This window comes from Coenobita brevimanus, chromosome 76 (genome assembly GCF_032717465.1).
Source record: "Coenobita brevimanus isolate Jiangsu-jjx chromosome 76, ASM3271746v2, whole genome shotgun sequence".
In the NCBI taxonomy this organism is placed as follows: domain Eukaryota; kingdom Metazoa; phylum Arthropoda; class Malacostraca; order Decapoda; family Coenobitidae; genus Coenobita; species Coenobita brevimanus.
In genome coordinates, this window is record NC_137029.1 from 13867687 (window position 1) to 13883320 (window position 15634).

The 15634-nt window shown below is 40.3% G+C and overlaps 1 protein-coding gene across 1 annotated transcript in view; it reads right to left on the reverse strand.

Moving 5' to 3' along the window:
- Positions 1 to 7067: 7067 nt before the first annotated feature.
- Positions 7068 to 15634, reverse strand: part of LOC145408177 (putative glutamate receptor) — a 49451-nt gene continuing 40884 nt past the window's right edge. Inside the window, exons 10-11 of the mRNA XM_080278928.1 lie at positions 9266 to 9395; positions 7068 to 7157 (exon numbers count right to left, since the gene is read on the reverse strand). Coding sequence (XP_080135054.1) covers positions 7068 to 7157; positions 9266 to 9395 — 220 coding nt within the window. The remainder of the gene's footprint in view (positions 7158 to 9265; positions 9396 to 15634) is intronic.

The following is a 15634-nucleotide window of genomic DNA, read 5'->3' on the forward strand; positions in this document are numbered from 1 at the left end:
CAGAAATGAGTGAATTGATTGGTTAGGATGCTGGCTATTTACCTGTTTCAGTCAAGCACTCGGATTTGAGCACAGGTGTGTTGGCCTTAAAGCAAAATTTGCTGGTAAATGCAGATTATTTCATGAGAAAAAAAAAAAAAAACATCCTGAGGTATCTTTCCATCTCAAGAGCTTTTCTTGTAGATAACTACAGGCCTAAGGAAATGGCCTGTACCATGAATGTATAATATAAAAAGTACTTAATTAGATAGACCCAACGTTGCTTAACTTCGCTGATCAGACGGGAAGCGGTGTACTCGTTAAGCAACGTTGGGTCTGGTTACTACTTGGATGGGTGACCGCCTGGGAACACCAGATGCTGTTGGCATCCCTACGTGTCAAGTGGGGTTGGTGGAGGATTAGTGCCCCTCCCTGTAAAACAATTAACTCTAAGCCCCTGGCCACCCCGTTTGGGATACATGGCGTCTGGCAATGAATGAATGAATTAGATAGAAATGGCAGTTACTGTCATGGAGAAGTAGATGGGCATAGGAAAGGCACAGAATACTGGTTAGGGTGGAACGGTTATACAAAAGCATGAAAGGTGCAGTTAAGCAATGACTGAAACAGGAAGCAATGAGATAAATATTTAGTGAGGAGACAAACATCAAGCATATGACCAGTTTAGGAGAAACCTAAGAAAACAGAACAGTAAACATTCTGAAAATGTATAAAACAGAACTGGAAGAAATTACTATAGAGGTGGAATGATTTATGGAAAAAGAGGAAAGCTTATCTACAAGACTGGGACAGAAAAAGAAATGCTGTACCATATAACTTAAGAAATCATTGCATACTGCTTGAAGGGAAAGGTAATAATGAATGTGAATATCAGAGTAGCTAGTCTAATTACTGAGCTAAACTGGATATTTTATGGCAATTGCTGAAACAGCGAAGGTGACAATAACATAGCCTAGGAGAAAAAAGAATATAGCTAGATATATAGACACTGAATGAACAACTGTTCTAGTACACGCATCTGATAACCTATGTTTTCCAATATGGTCTGTTGGTCATGGCTGGATGACAGGTGTGGAAAGAAACTGCTAAAAAAATGGAGGAGGAGAAGTGTTACTGCATCCCTCTTGTGCAGGTGCTGCAATGACTGTGACCATTCAACCAGCTTTGTAAAAAGTAAATTAGTCTCCATGCTAAATATAAAGTCTCCAATAACTGTGTATTTACATCTTGCAATATAAATTTAGGAACACATGATCTAGCCTACTGCTGCATGAGTAGAGGTGCACATAGCCTGGATAAACTGCTGTATAATTCATGACTGGTGAGCTGGCCGGAAACAATATGCAAGTGTACGAGGTATGCAATAATACATTCTCTTTGCTCATATGAATTCACACCTGGATAATCTCAGTAATTATTTCATGCAGATAACTGCCAAAGGAGGATAAATCATAATTCATTCCTGCCTGGTCTATACAGTACACTGTATTTTGCTTGTAAATTCATGGTCTTTATGCATTCTGCCATCATTTGTTATCAATTCTAGCGCAAATATACTTATTTCCTACATAAAAATAACAGTTTAGAATGGGTTAGGGAAGTGTTTCGTTTATTAAACAGAAGAAACATTAAAAAATTGTGTGCTTTTAGTGCTCATGCAGCACACTCCCTCCTAATCTAGCATCTGTCGCGGCATTCAAACACCAGAACTGGGTTTCACCAAAACTGACGGTCCAGATTTTTTATAGTAAGTATGACTGATGTTCAGGAACGTCTGACAACTGAACGTCGCCTTTGGACCACCTGAACCCTGGGTTTTTATATTATGGCCCATCTGTGACCTGTCAGGAACGTTAACAATAAAGTTTAGTTAGTTTCGTCACTTACGATATTCTAAAAACAGTAGCCTACAATCGCATGATGAGTGGCAACATAACATAAATTACTGACCTTTGCTGTTAGCATGAGCTTCCTCTTGCAGTCTTTTCTTTGTTTGTTTTTGTGAACCTGAGAGATGTTTACGTTTTGACGTCATGTTGCTGACTGAGGGCAGCAGTCGGCAGCAGCGACTCAGCTGATTTCCTGCAGTGCAGCACTAGGTATTGCCATCAGAATTTAATGTTAAATCCCACTAAACAAATTTGTAGTTACCACTGTTTTTTGTTACTCTAAAAAACTAATGTAACCCAGTTTTTGCCTGCAATTATTCAGTTATTATTGTTTATACAATGTCCATGCACGTGGAATCAATTAGTCGATATAAGCAGCATTCTCGACGTACTTTTATTTTTTAATTTTTTGTCTGTATTTTTTTTTTCAAATACACTTCCTGAGGACGGGAGGCCCCACCAGTGATCGGAGGCCCTACGCACTGAGCGTAGTGAGCGTATAGGAAGGACCGGCCCTGGCAACTAGGTTGTCTGATTAGCCAGTATAAAGAGCCTGAGGATTCAAATATCTTCCAAAACCTTATCATACTCTTCCCATCCGTGTTTCTCGTTTTTCACTTCCATTACCAAGTTCTGTCGTGAACAGTTTACAAAAAATACACAACGTTACAATCAACATGAGAATATGCTAGAATACTTCTGCATGTGCTGAATGAAAACAAGATACTTTCTGGTCCGATGTTGATAAAGCTAGTCGTGGAGGCTGACTACAAGGCTTTAAAGGGACTTTTTTTTTTTGTTCTCGTTTTTAAACTATTTCATGATTAGCTTTGCTGTGAGTTGCGGAAGGAATGCATGCGATTTTTACTTGTTTTAGATCAGCGATTCTCAACCTTTCTGGGGGGTCCCGCCCCCCTTGGCCTTGGTTCACGTTCTCATATCCTCGCCCTCCCCCCCCCCCGCCGCTATCATTTAACCGTTACAAACTTATTCCTTAAATACTGCCGTTATTGTTGCCACAGGTTCAAGTGGATGTCAACCGAGGTGAATCCAGACCAAATTAAATCTTCTGCCACAGTCCAGTACTCGGTCTATTCCCGCTTTCCGGGAGATGGAGGGTGCGGGGCGTTGACGGACGTTTGTATTTTATTTGGGGTGCGATCCATCTTGACTTATACGACTTCTTGGTATCTCTGATTTTCTCTCTTGAAACGAGCAGAGAGAGAGAGAGAGAGAGAGAGAGAGAAGCACGGAGGTGACCAGGCGACAGAGAAAAGAAAAAAAAATACACGAGTACAAAGAAAAATGTGCTATGAAAACTGGAATACACAAAATATGAACACTGAAAATAAATGAATGATTCATGTTGACACACACACACACACACACACACACACACACACTTTTTGAGGACACTCAGTTTTTCCTCTAAGCATTTGCGCCCCCCGTACTGAGAACTACTGTTTTGGAGCGTGATAGGGGATGCTGTGAAGTTGGAGATTTCTGGGTAGGGTTCGGTGACTGAAGCTTTGGTGCATGATGAGGTTTATACCACATGCACAACTCCTTTCTTGTGAAAACTTCGACATTTATTCGCATGATATATACGATTTTCTTTCTTTTAAATCTATATCCTTGACACTTATGAACGATATATCACGTTTCAGATCACTGTTGTCATCTTAGACTAGGTAAGGTATGATGTCCGTCACCCATTATTAACAATCAACTCTTCATCTTGAATTTCAAAATAAAAGCTGTCAGTTAAAGGTTGGACTGTGAAATTCATACGATAAATTCCCTTTTTTATGAGTGCATATGAAGTCGTTTTATTCATACATATATAATATACACAAGAAATTTGGCAAGAAATCCAGTACCGTAAATATTTATACAGACAGTGTAACTATAACAGGCAGTTAGAGCCTCTTATCCATCCACTAAGTCCCACCTGACCGTGGCCAGTTCCCCTTCCATCATGGACTGAGAAGGGCTTGCCGATCAGTGGGTATTTATTCACCGTATTTTATTGATTTCTTGATCGTAGTTTTACGGCGTTCGAGAAATATCAGTCCGAACAAATAAGGTGGTACGGCACAGACACTCATAGAAGTATTGCACATAAATACAGTATACCCTGGAAGTAACAAAGCATAATTACTTCACATGTGTTGTTTTATATTATGTAGCAAGATATAATAAATTGTCATCATACATTAATGTTTTCAATTTTTAAATAGATATTTTACACACTGTTGAGTACAACATTGTATAGGACGATGTGAGATTTCAGTAAATGTGTCGGTAGGCTGGTAAATCCAAGAGAATGAGCGACTACATTGGGTGGAAAAGAAGACGATGATTCACAAGTATGCATACAGAGATTATGCGGCAGACAAGAAGGCAATAAGTGATTGCGTCATGGCGTGCGGGGATAAGCGACTGCATAGGTTTTAGATACCATAGCTGTTAGAGGAATGGAGAGTTGGCTGTCAGACCACTATGCTAGTTTAAAAGTGTGAAGGGACGCAATAATGAAAGGCATAAGCAGATAGAAGGGGAGTGCTTAGGACAGAGAGGCTGCAAGAAAAGGGTAGTAAGAAGAATTTCAGTACAATTGTAACAAAAGTTCATATGCTGCATATGAAGTTAATGAAGGAATGACACTGGAAAATATTAAAGAAGGTATTGTATGCAACTTGCATCGAGTTGCTTGGTGTGCAGAGAAGCGGGGGAGTAAAATGGACAGCTTGGTGAAGCGAGAGAGTGATTATCTGTGGATGCAATGAAGAGAACATACAAGGAGCCGGATAACAATGGAGATGACGAGGCAGACAGAGAGAGGAGAGAGGAGTATGTGCTTAACAGTGAAGTGGAAAAGGTGGAAAGAAAAGAAACTAAATGAGTTTGGCAGACAGCAAAGTAGCAGATGTCAAGAAAATACTTTGATCTGGAAAGGAGTATGAAGATAAAGAGGTGGGGGTGAGAGCAGCTGTGAATGAAGGAAGTAAGTGAGAGAGTTAGTGGAAAAGGTGAGATATAGGAGAGATCGTGAGAATAATTCAATTAGTTACTGCTAGTGATAAGGGAAGGGGATGATGTGAAAAATTTAGGGAAGATCAGACCGGAGAAACAGGACAAGCGATGGTAAAAAGAGATGATCAGTAGAGTTATGTTCAACAATGAAAACTTCAAGACAGGAAATGTTCAAGGGTGAATGATGTGAGCTCTGTCCTCGAGAAGAATGGTAATGGAGGACTAGACCTGGAAGCTGTGGTTACCCTGGTGAAAGAATGCCTGAGAAAAGGCAGGACGGTATAAATATGCTCTTTTATGCGGAAAATGGTGAGAGGAAAGAAAGTAGGCTCCTCAAAGTTGCCCCTTTGTTGAGCGCTGTAGGCAGTGTAAGGCGCTGCTAACAGGAATCAGTTACAGAAAAGCTGGTTAGCGAAGACAGGGTGAATTCAGGGATGACAATCGATGTTTTGACCTGATAATCGCCTTTGTCTTGCGGATAAGCTTCTGAAAGTATATAGAAGAATGTTTGGAGCAGTTTTAGATCTGGAGAAAGCATATGGTAAAGTGGATCTGCAGGCATCGTGGAAGACACAAAGAATATACAGGGTAGAGAGAAGATTATCCTGATCTATCCAATGTATTTATGATGAAGGAAAAGCATCTGTGAGAATGGATGGTGCCGGAGGTTGAGAGATTCAGCTTGAACGTCATTCCGAAGCTGGATTATGTCATGTCACCAAGGATGTTTAATGTGTATACGGATAGAATAATGAAATAGATGAAAAGGACTGCATTTTGTAGGGGTATGGTTCTGATGAGTAAAACTACATAACGACAGCTGTCTGTATTTGTGTTTTCAGAGTATGCAGTGCTAGTAGTGAATGTGGATTGGAAGTTACGGAGCCTGGTAGATATCTCTGGCAGTGGGTGTGAAAAACGAAATTTCATAGTAGATGTACAGAAGAGGAATGTGATGGTGTATGAATTAGACATATAGACGAGCTGTTGGTAGATATTAAATAATACAAAAATCATATATGTGTGGGTGTTCAACTATTCTGAGTTTTGTTGATTATGGTGATTACTTAAAAACATAATGGCAGCGTGACAACAGTTCATTGCCACCGTACAAAAGTAAAGGCAGAACAAGGATAATATATAGATAGACAGATAAACAGACAGGTAGATAGGTATAAACTATAATAAATAAAACGTGAATTCATCAAACATTTATATCAATAAAAAAAAAAAAAACTTCGATGGCACACCATAAAACTATGCATGAAACATTTACAGTTAAAATATGCATAAAAACTGAAGATGATTCATGAACCCTGCTCCCTCAACAAACGAGATGGCGATATTGTGAACTAAGAGGGTGGTATAGAGGATGAACTAAATTAAAGTGTGTGGCAGGGAAGAAAGGTGGCAGGGACGTTGAGGGCATGACGAACCACTGAATGTAATTATGCAAGTAACTATGTATTGCATGATAAAGCATTATGTACACCATTAACGTGCTGTAGATAAGCATGAACGAAGCTTGAAGGGCACAAAGCTAGAGTGGGAGCTGTTGAAACAAATTCCTTCAAAAAATGCCCGTTGAGCTACAGAAAGGGATAGATGGATTCGTCAAGAATGTGGTGCAGAGGTTACTATTACATAAACTTTCAAATGACAGGGCATCATTATGAATATCCATTGTACTGTATGTATATTTATTCATATGTATGTTAAAGAGTCCCAGTATGCTTAAGCTACTTTATTTTAGCTGAACACAAAAAGATATAGTTAATCTTATTCAGTCGTCTTTTGATCACTCCATTGCCAGGAAAGAACACAAGTCGAAATTCGGCATATATTCTGAGAGTAATGTATGCTGTGTGTTAGCTGCTGAATCGTGAAGGGTAACGAATTAGTGTTGTGTTTATCTGGTACACGTGGAGCCAGTATACTGTGCATCGTAGGCTATGTTGTGAATGCGTGCACCGAGAGTATGTGTTTGGTGTTCTGTGTAGCCAGCGTGTGTGGTGTGTATGCGTATGTTAGCATTACATGTGTGAGGTGGGTCAGATTGTGTGTGTGTGTGTGTGTGTGTGTGTGTGTGTGTGTGTGTGTGTGTGTGTGTGTGTGTGTGTGTGTGTGTGTGTGTGTGTGTGTTCAGAGGCTGGTCGCAACAGCTGCTCCGTGCTCACACAGCAACGCCGTGACAGCAGCCAGCATTCCACCAGCGAACAGGATGAACACGCCCTGAAGCAAAGCAAATTAGACTGATGTGGCGAGGTTATTCAGTAGAAAAATATTATAAAAGATGTTGTTAGGCTATGTTAGGTTAGATTAGATATCCATTGTTTAGCTTAAGTTACAGAATAGCTTAAGTCTGAACAGATTTTGACAGATGGGATGGTAGGTCATGTTAAGGAAGATATATCTAGGTTAATTCTGTATGATTACATATGGCCATTACAATAAATGCTAGACTGGTTATCCGAATCTGGCTTGTTCGTTGACAAGAGTAACTTCAGGATGAAAAGAACAGTAGACCTATTGGATATGACGAGTATCACCAGTCCTTGTTCCATAATTTGACTTTAGGCTATTTACTTTTTTTTTTTTTTTTTTTTTTTACTGACACTGATATACAGAAGTCGTATCTCCACGCCGAAATGACAGTTTTCCCTTGTGGCTTTTCCCCCCTAGTATAGATATATTATTTGGTTATGGTTAGACGTAGGATGTGCTAAAATGTATTTCGTTTGGTAAAGTTACACAGGAAGAAATATGGTTAACTAAACTCGGTCTAAAATGGTTAGGGCTAGTGAGGTCAGTAACATTGCATAGATAATCCTTCGACTGTTCAGGGATTTCTCAGGTGAACAGAATTCTGCTGACATTATCCTGAGTAAAATCTGTAGGTGCGAGAACTCTCTAGAAGCTGTTTTCTTCGTCTGTTTCTCACTAACGATTTTCAGACGTAAGGTGCTTCTCTCCCGTAGAATTTATCGGCTTTAACGATGCCACACCAGACCACACCAAACCACAAAACATACCATGCAACCTGCACGCCACATCGCACAAAATCACCATCCCACACCACATCACACCACACCACACCACACCACACCACACAAGACAGCACAACACACCATAACACCCTCACACCGCAACACACAAATTCACCTTCACACATCACACCACAGGACACCAATGTCAAGAAACTGCCGCATCTGGTAATTTTGCACTAATTAGATGTTAATGGGAACAAGTACTGATTTTGGTGGATTAAAATATAGGAAGCTGGATTGGTCAGTGTAAATTATAAGTAAGGATAACTGACTTGTATGGTCATTTGTATCCAAGCAAGCCTTTTAATATGAGATGGTGTGTAATGGTAGGTAAAGCTGTAAGGTATGGTGAGTATGAATGCGTTTGGTAAATAGACAGAGGTTTGATGTGACTGACAGTGAGATGTATAATGACTCTTGGTAAGGTTCCTGACCACAAAATATGAAAATTCTGATGCATACTAGGACAACTCAGTGTGACAATAGTGTGGCATTGTTGTGGCAAGGCTGTGATGGGGACGAATGCGGGTCATTGTTAAGTTACTATGACTTCATCGTGATGTGACTATGACATAACTACGACGATGACAAGTATTGTTTGTTATTCTAGATATAAAAAAATGGAAGTGTACCATCCCTCTTGCCTGGTATCAATGCACATTTTGAAATTATTCAGTTATTTCAAAATATGTATACTATCAGTTTACAAGCTTAGAACATTATGCCGAAGCAAGGTGTGTTACTTTTAACTTGGTTTTATGTTCAGTTTGGCGCTTTTTTTTCTCGGCAGTATGGTGACGAATTTCAATAACGCCCATTACTTTTCCATAAACTTTACAAATATGTGTGTATGTCCGCTTTAGCTTCAATAATTCTCGAGATAACCTAGTTCTGGTGGTACAATTTGCAGTTTTTTTTTTTTTTTCAGCAATATGGTGACGAATTTTTAGTCATTACTTATCACATAACTTTTTCATACGCTTTCCAACGATATGTGCGGATCTGCTGTGGTTTTAGTAGTGTCCGAAGTAGCAGTTTTGATGTGTGTAGCAAGATCTAATGAAATCTAGTGAGACATTGGTCTCATTAGTACAGGTGTTCAAACCCTACTGCCTGTTTAATGGTGTTCTGTCGCTTTCCTCACTGCGACAGTCACGTGACTTAATTTCTAGAGATTTCAGTACTCAGCAATTATCCATCCTCATCTGAGAACAAATTTAGCATTTTGTACTTCTACCTGCTTTGGATGTTAGCAGTGGTGGAAGGAACGTGAGTGGAAGGAGCGTGACGTACCCATAGGCCTGTGATGGAGTATGGCTCTGTGACGGTGACGCGTGTGGAGGCCCCCAGGCAGGCAGTGGCGTTGGGCAGCTCATCACCTAGCCACTTAAAGTATAGGTCTTGCGCCACCATCTGTTCGATCCTGGCCACAACACATCACAAATCATCAAGTTAGAATTGTTTGGGTTGGATTAGGTTGTTTAGTTAAGCTAGGTGTGGGTAGGCCATATATTTGGCTGGATTATTGTATTACATGTGAACATAGATTATACGTTAGTCTGGCAGAACACAGCAAGGTAAGTGGTAATGGTAGGGCATCCACTGATCATGCTAAGTGGATAGAATAAGGTTTAAGCTGGTATGAGAGGGAGAGTCAGGATATAACTGAGAAACTTATTATGGCTAATGATGGATAGCTATGTTACAAAAAAAATAAAAAATAAAGTTTGGCTGTTGTGCTGTAGAAAATAATCGCTTATGGCTGGACTTGCCTTTAAACCAGAATAAACAAAAAGGACGAAGATAAGGCCGATAAAGTGTAAGTATAATGAAGACTAAAAGAAAAGCAAGTGCAGCGTGGATACTATGCAATACTTCCTTATTCCGAAATTCATGGAAAGAAGCCAATATCCACCCAGTTCCGAAGAAAGGAAGTTCGTCTGACCCCTCCAATTACAGACCAATAGCTGTCACATCATCTCTTGGTAAGGTATTTGAAACTTTAATTAATAAGTACATTGTTAAACATCCTGAATCCAACAACTTAATTATTGACAGACAATATGGTTTTCGCCACGAAAGATCCACCATTGACATACTCAATCTCTTCATACCATCCATCAATCAATTGATCCTTTTGGAGAATCTCATGCAGTAGCTCTTGATATCTCTAAAGCTTTCGACAGAGTATGGCACCGTTCCCTGCTGTCCAAACTCCCTTGCTATGGACTAACGTCTTTTGTTCCTTTGTTTTCTTATCTTAGTGACAGGAAAATAAGAGTAAAAGTAGATGATGTATATTCCAATTTCCACTCAATTAACGCCAGCGTGCTGCAGGGATCAGTTCTGGCACCAACCCTATTTCTGGTTCATATTAATGATCTCTTATCTGTCACCCACAATCCCATTCACTCATATGCAGATGACTCAGCACTGCATACTTCATTCACACTCAAACATCCATTTACAAAGTCCAATATCTCTACCTCTCAACTCAGTACAGCCATCTCCATAAATCAAGATCTAGCTACAATCAGTGAATGGGGACAAAACAACCTTGTCTCTTTTAATGCTAATATCTATCTATCTAATTACCTGGGCTGCTTCCCCAAGGAAAGGGAGGTAGCCGAGACATGACGACACACTCCCCATTTACTCATCCATTCAAACACATTCATTCGCATCTTAGCCCCAAAGGGGAGAACGGACAGATCCTCACCGCACCACACCGCACAAGGGTCAACTATACAATGCAATCAGTGACATCCGCAGCAGAGCCCGACAGCAGAACTGGTTTACCCCTGCCACACCATAACAGACCCATCCCCTTACCCGCACCTGACCTGACTAGCTGATCAGACCAAATGTGGGAGAATATCCCCTCAGGGCTGCGTCATCACTTATTCATTCACAATTTCTCTCCATTTATTTCTGTCACGCACAGCCACTCTTCCTTGCTCAACAGACATCCCTCTTGCATCCAGCACTCTCTTCACACTGTCGATCCATCCTATTCGTGGTCTTCCTCTCGGTTTACTAATAGACAGATATTGCCAGATTCGTACATTACCTTCAGTGCTACTAATATTCCCATCTCCAAAAGTATTGAAATTCTTGGTGTCTCATTTAACAGTGCCCTCAGCTGGACCTCTCATGTCAAATCACTTGCTAAAACCGCCTCAAAGAAACTTGGATTTTTGTACAGAGTCCATAACTTCTTCGCTGATGAGCAGTTAGCTATAATTTAGTCATGTGCGCTCTCAGCTTGAATAATGCTCATCCTTGTGGAATGGTTGTGGGGAGGTTGCATTAAGACAATTAGACAAAATTCAGAATAAAGCTGTTAGAATCATTACCAACCCTGCCATTACATATAAACTACCTCCCCTGCAAGTAAGAAGGAATGTTGCCTCCCTTGCATTATTTTAGAGATATTTTTTTGGCAAATGCTCAGACGAAGTTGCGTCCATGGTGCCACCTCTCCATGCCTTCCCTCGTGCTACACTAGCATCTGGTAGCGCTCATGACTAGAATGTCACTCAGCCATATTGCAGAACTTCTGCCTATCAGAATTCTTTCATTCCCCGAACTGCATCTCTCTGGAACTCGCTTCCCCAGAGTTGTTTCCCTCTAAATTTCAACCCACAACTGTTCAAGTCTAACTGTTACAGATATTTTATGAACAGAGGACACCAGTAATCTGGTGTATGGATTTTTTGTTTTTACGCATTTGTTTTTCCTTCCTCCGTTCTGTTATTTATAAAAAAAAAAAATAAATAAATAAAAAGACTGTTAAGATGCATACCTGCAAGACGAACACTGAAAATTTGAAGGGATAACGGGATAACATGTAATACAGGCAGTAAATGGTATCAAACAGGAAGCGACGAGATTTCGGAAGATTTATTACGAGCGAGGTAGAAAGGTGGCCTGCAGTCCTACCGGACCTAGGTCCAAATCCCCGCTGAGGCAGGGAACAGTTTAAGAATTTGAATTTCATAAAATTAGACTTTATTGATCAACCAAAAGGCCCGCCGACATGTAAGAATGCCCCTGCTAATTCCAATACACAAGTCCTGTATGGGACTTCCTATACGTTGATGGTAGTAAATATCTATGTGCAACCAGCTTCACGTTATAGCCTCCTGAATATCCGTGACCTTGAGTTTGATATTTCAAGGTCATTCAAGGTCAAAGGTCTTGGTGCCAAAAGAAAGCCTATATGGGAGTTCTTCTTCGACGAAAATAGTAAATATCTATATCTTCAGCCTGTTTCAAGTTCTAGCCCTCTGAAAATTAGTGACCTTGATTTTGACCTTTCAGGTTCACTCTATTACCTCCAAAGTTTAATAACTTCCTTTTGCAACCAGTGCCAACATATCCTGACAGTTTCATATAATTTCATTCAGCCGTTTATTCGAAATGATGCTAACAAAGAAACAAACAAACAAAAAAGACTCGACCAAAAACAGTGCCTAGCAGGACTCCATCCGGACAACGTAATAATGAGGCGGACGAAAGAAACAAAGTTTGTTATTGTACCTGATATTAAATGAGCGGGACGGCCCTATAAATCTATTCCAACTAATACCCGATGATTTTGTTAAACTTAGAGTGCACCATAGGAACCTGCGAGTGTTAGGAAGGGCAAAGAGGAAAATAAGAGGTTAAGGGTTGAACTGACGGCAGGGAGGACAGAAGGGGATGATAGATAGCTTGGAACCAGTATGCAGTGCGTTTTTGTGCATAATAAGCAAGGGAGCTTGTGGAATTGTTTTCCCCTTTGCACAGTGTTATGGTACGAAACTGGTTATGTGAATCTTAAAACAGAAAACTGAATTGATCTACCTAACATCTGAAAAGAATAAAATTCATTCCTTTGGCTTCATTAGGTAAAAGTTTTTAGCCTCTAAAAAGATTTACACTTCGGTTGGGCCGGCCCAGGCCTGACCGGACAGGATCCATGTTTTATTCTACAGGTACAGTCATCCAGTCATACTATAGTCCTTTCACCGCAAGAAGTTCGTTCAGGGTGGGGCCAACCTGGTGAATCACCTCTAGCGATGCTGCTAAATCAACCGTAGTACATGCCTCTCTCTCTCTTATTTCCCATCTATGTGCTATTTGAAATTGTTTTTTATATTCTGTATACAGAATATAAAAAACAATTTCAAATAGCACATATAGTATATTGAGTATCACTTTTTAGAATTATAACAACGATTTGAATGAATTCTATGACACGTGGCAGCGCTTTTTTCCCATGTTGCCACGCCGTAGAGTTGCCAATTTGACCACCAATTATCGGATTATCACTCTGTCTCACTACCTACCCCCATCCCACCTGGTTCTCTCTCTCTCTCTCTCTCTCTCTCTCTCTCTCTCTCTCTCTCTCTCTCTCTCTCTCTCTCTCTCTCTCGTCAATATAACAGAAAGTTCTGATGACGAAGAAGATTATGATTAAAGATCAGAGAGAGGATTAGGCCTGCAGGGGAAACCTCTTAAAAATAAAACGCGCCTAGACTTTTACCTCATAGGTGGTGTGGAAAAACGTTGAAAATAAATAATAAATATATACAATATATATATAAATAAATAAATATATACATATATATATAAATATATATAAAATAAATAAATATATATATATAAATATATATATATATATATATATATAAATATATATATATATAAATATATATATATATATATATATATATATATATATATATATATATATATATATATATATAGAGGGAGAGAGAGAGAGAGAGAGAGAGAGAGAGAGAGAGAGAGAGAGAGAGAAACAGGTGGGATGGGGGCAGGTAGGGAGACAGAGTAATAATCCGATAATTGGTGGTCAAATTGGCAACGTCGCACTCGGGGAAATTCCAACTTCTGCCACACCCGAACGGACTTCTTGCTGCGAAAGGAGTATAGTAGCGTCGAAGCGAGTTCAGCGAGAAATTATTCGACAATGTCGCCCCTTCGCTCACAAAAAGATGAAACATTTCGGCTAATCAAACCAAAAAATCACTAGAAAAGCCGTGTTTTGACATGAAATCAACCTCGACCTAACTAACCTAGGCCTTACCTAAGTTAACCTACCATGATACCTTACTTTCTTTGGGGGGATGACAGAGGCTTAACGTTGTCGAATCTTTTCTCGAAGAACTACCCGAGGTTGGCAGTATGACTGGATGACTAATTATATCCGAAAAAAAAAAAATGCAGGCCGAGTCATTTTTTGTAATTTTCCGTCAGTTCATCGACAGCAAACTTCGCCAGCCCATTCGTAAAAAAAGGTGGGTGAGTGTAACGTACTGTACCTCTGACCCTGAATCCGAAAGGACTGAAGTATTAGCCGGCAAGATGCAATTCTGATCTAAGTGCACCTGTAGGGTATATTTTGTACCTACTTCCATGGAATGATATTTACTGTAATATAGGGCAGTTTCACTGAAAGCAGTGGCTGAGTTTCTTGTTCTTGAATTGTAACTAAAAAACTGAATCAAAGAGACTATTCTTTTTTTTTTTTTTTTCGATAAAAGGAAACCGTAACGCCTATTTTCACTTGAGCTGGAGAGGAAACAGAGCAAATGCTGTTGTTTAACTCCAGTCTGTCTGACTGGTCAGACCTGTCGACCACAGGTAAGCAATCTGTGGGGTCGTCAATACATACACCTTAAAGATATCTGGCGCCTCCTTGTAGTCGGCAGCTCCTTGACAGAGTCGGATCAGGACACGGTGATGGACACGGAAATATGAGGTTTGGCTCCTGGGTGGACGCGGCAGCTGCTTCATTCTACCGAAGGTACAAAAGGCCACCACGTGTAGGTTCCTCGTCAGAGCCAGAAGACAAATCTAACACACTATAATCGTTACGAAGATATGGCCAACATATTTTCTTAAATCTCTGGTTCCAGTGCAGCTACTCGTAAATACCGTTCGATGTATGTAAAGTAAATGCCTTAGGGAAGGCAAGTACTGCCACTGCTGCTGGAATTATCTCTTGACTCAGGCCTGGTACTGCCAATAGCACGTCTTCCAATTAGTGCTGAGGTTGCCAACGTATCTAGTTGATCAAATCAAACCAATGGTGCAGTATACACATAATCAAGCTACACTGATTTGCTCTTCAGGAGATATTCTGTCAGGTTCAACTTAAAGTGAACTAATGAAGTTCTGACGTATAAATATTTTTTTTAATGCAAGGCAGAAGGAACCAAAGGCCGGCAGCCCGCAGACCGTTCCTTCCTAGGAAAAAAAAATATATGAAGGAGAGCCAAATTCAAGATCCGTTCATTTCCAGCTGCCTGGACACACTGAGTTTGAAGTACTGGAGATCATAGGAAGTAGGAAATATAGACAGAGGAAGACAGTTCCAGAGTTGACCTGTCGCACAGATGAAAGACTGGAAGTAACGGTCAACTTTTGCATTAGAGAGTTGGACAGAAAAGGGCTGAGAGTTTGTTGCTAGACGGGTGCTAAGCGCCCGTCGTAAAGGTGGAGGGATGCAAGCAGACAGTTCAGAGGAGCAGTGACCATTGAAGCAGCGATAGAAAAGGGATAAAGATGCAACAGTGCGGCCAAGAGATAGAGGTAGAAGGGAGCCAGTAAGAGGAGGAGAGTTAATGAGACCCCACCCTACTGAGAAGAGCT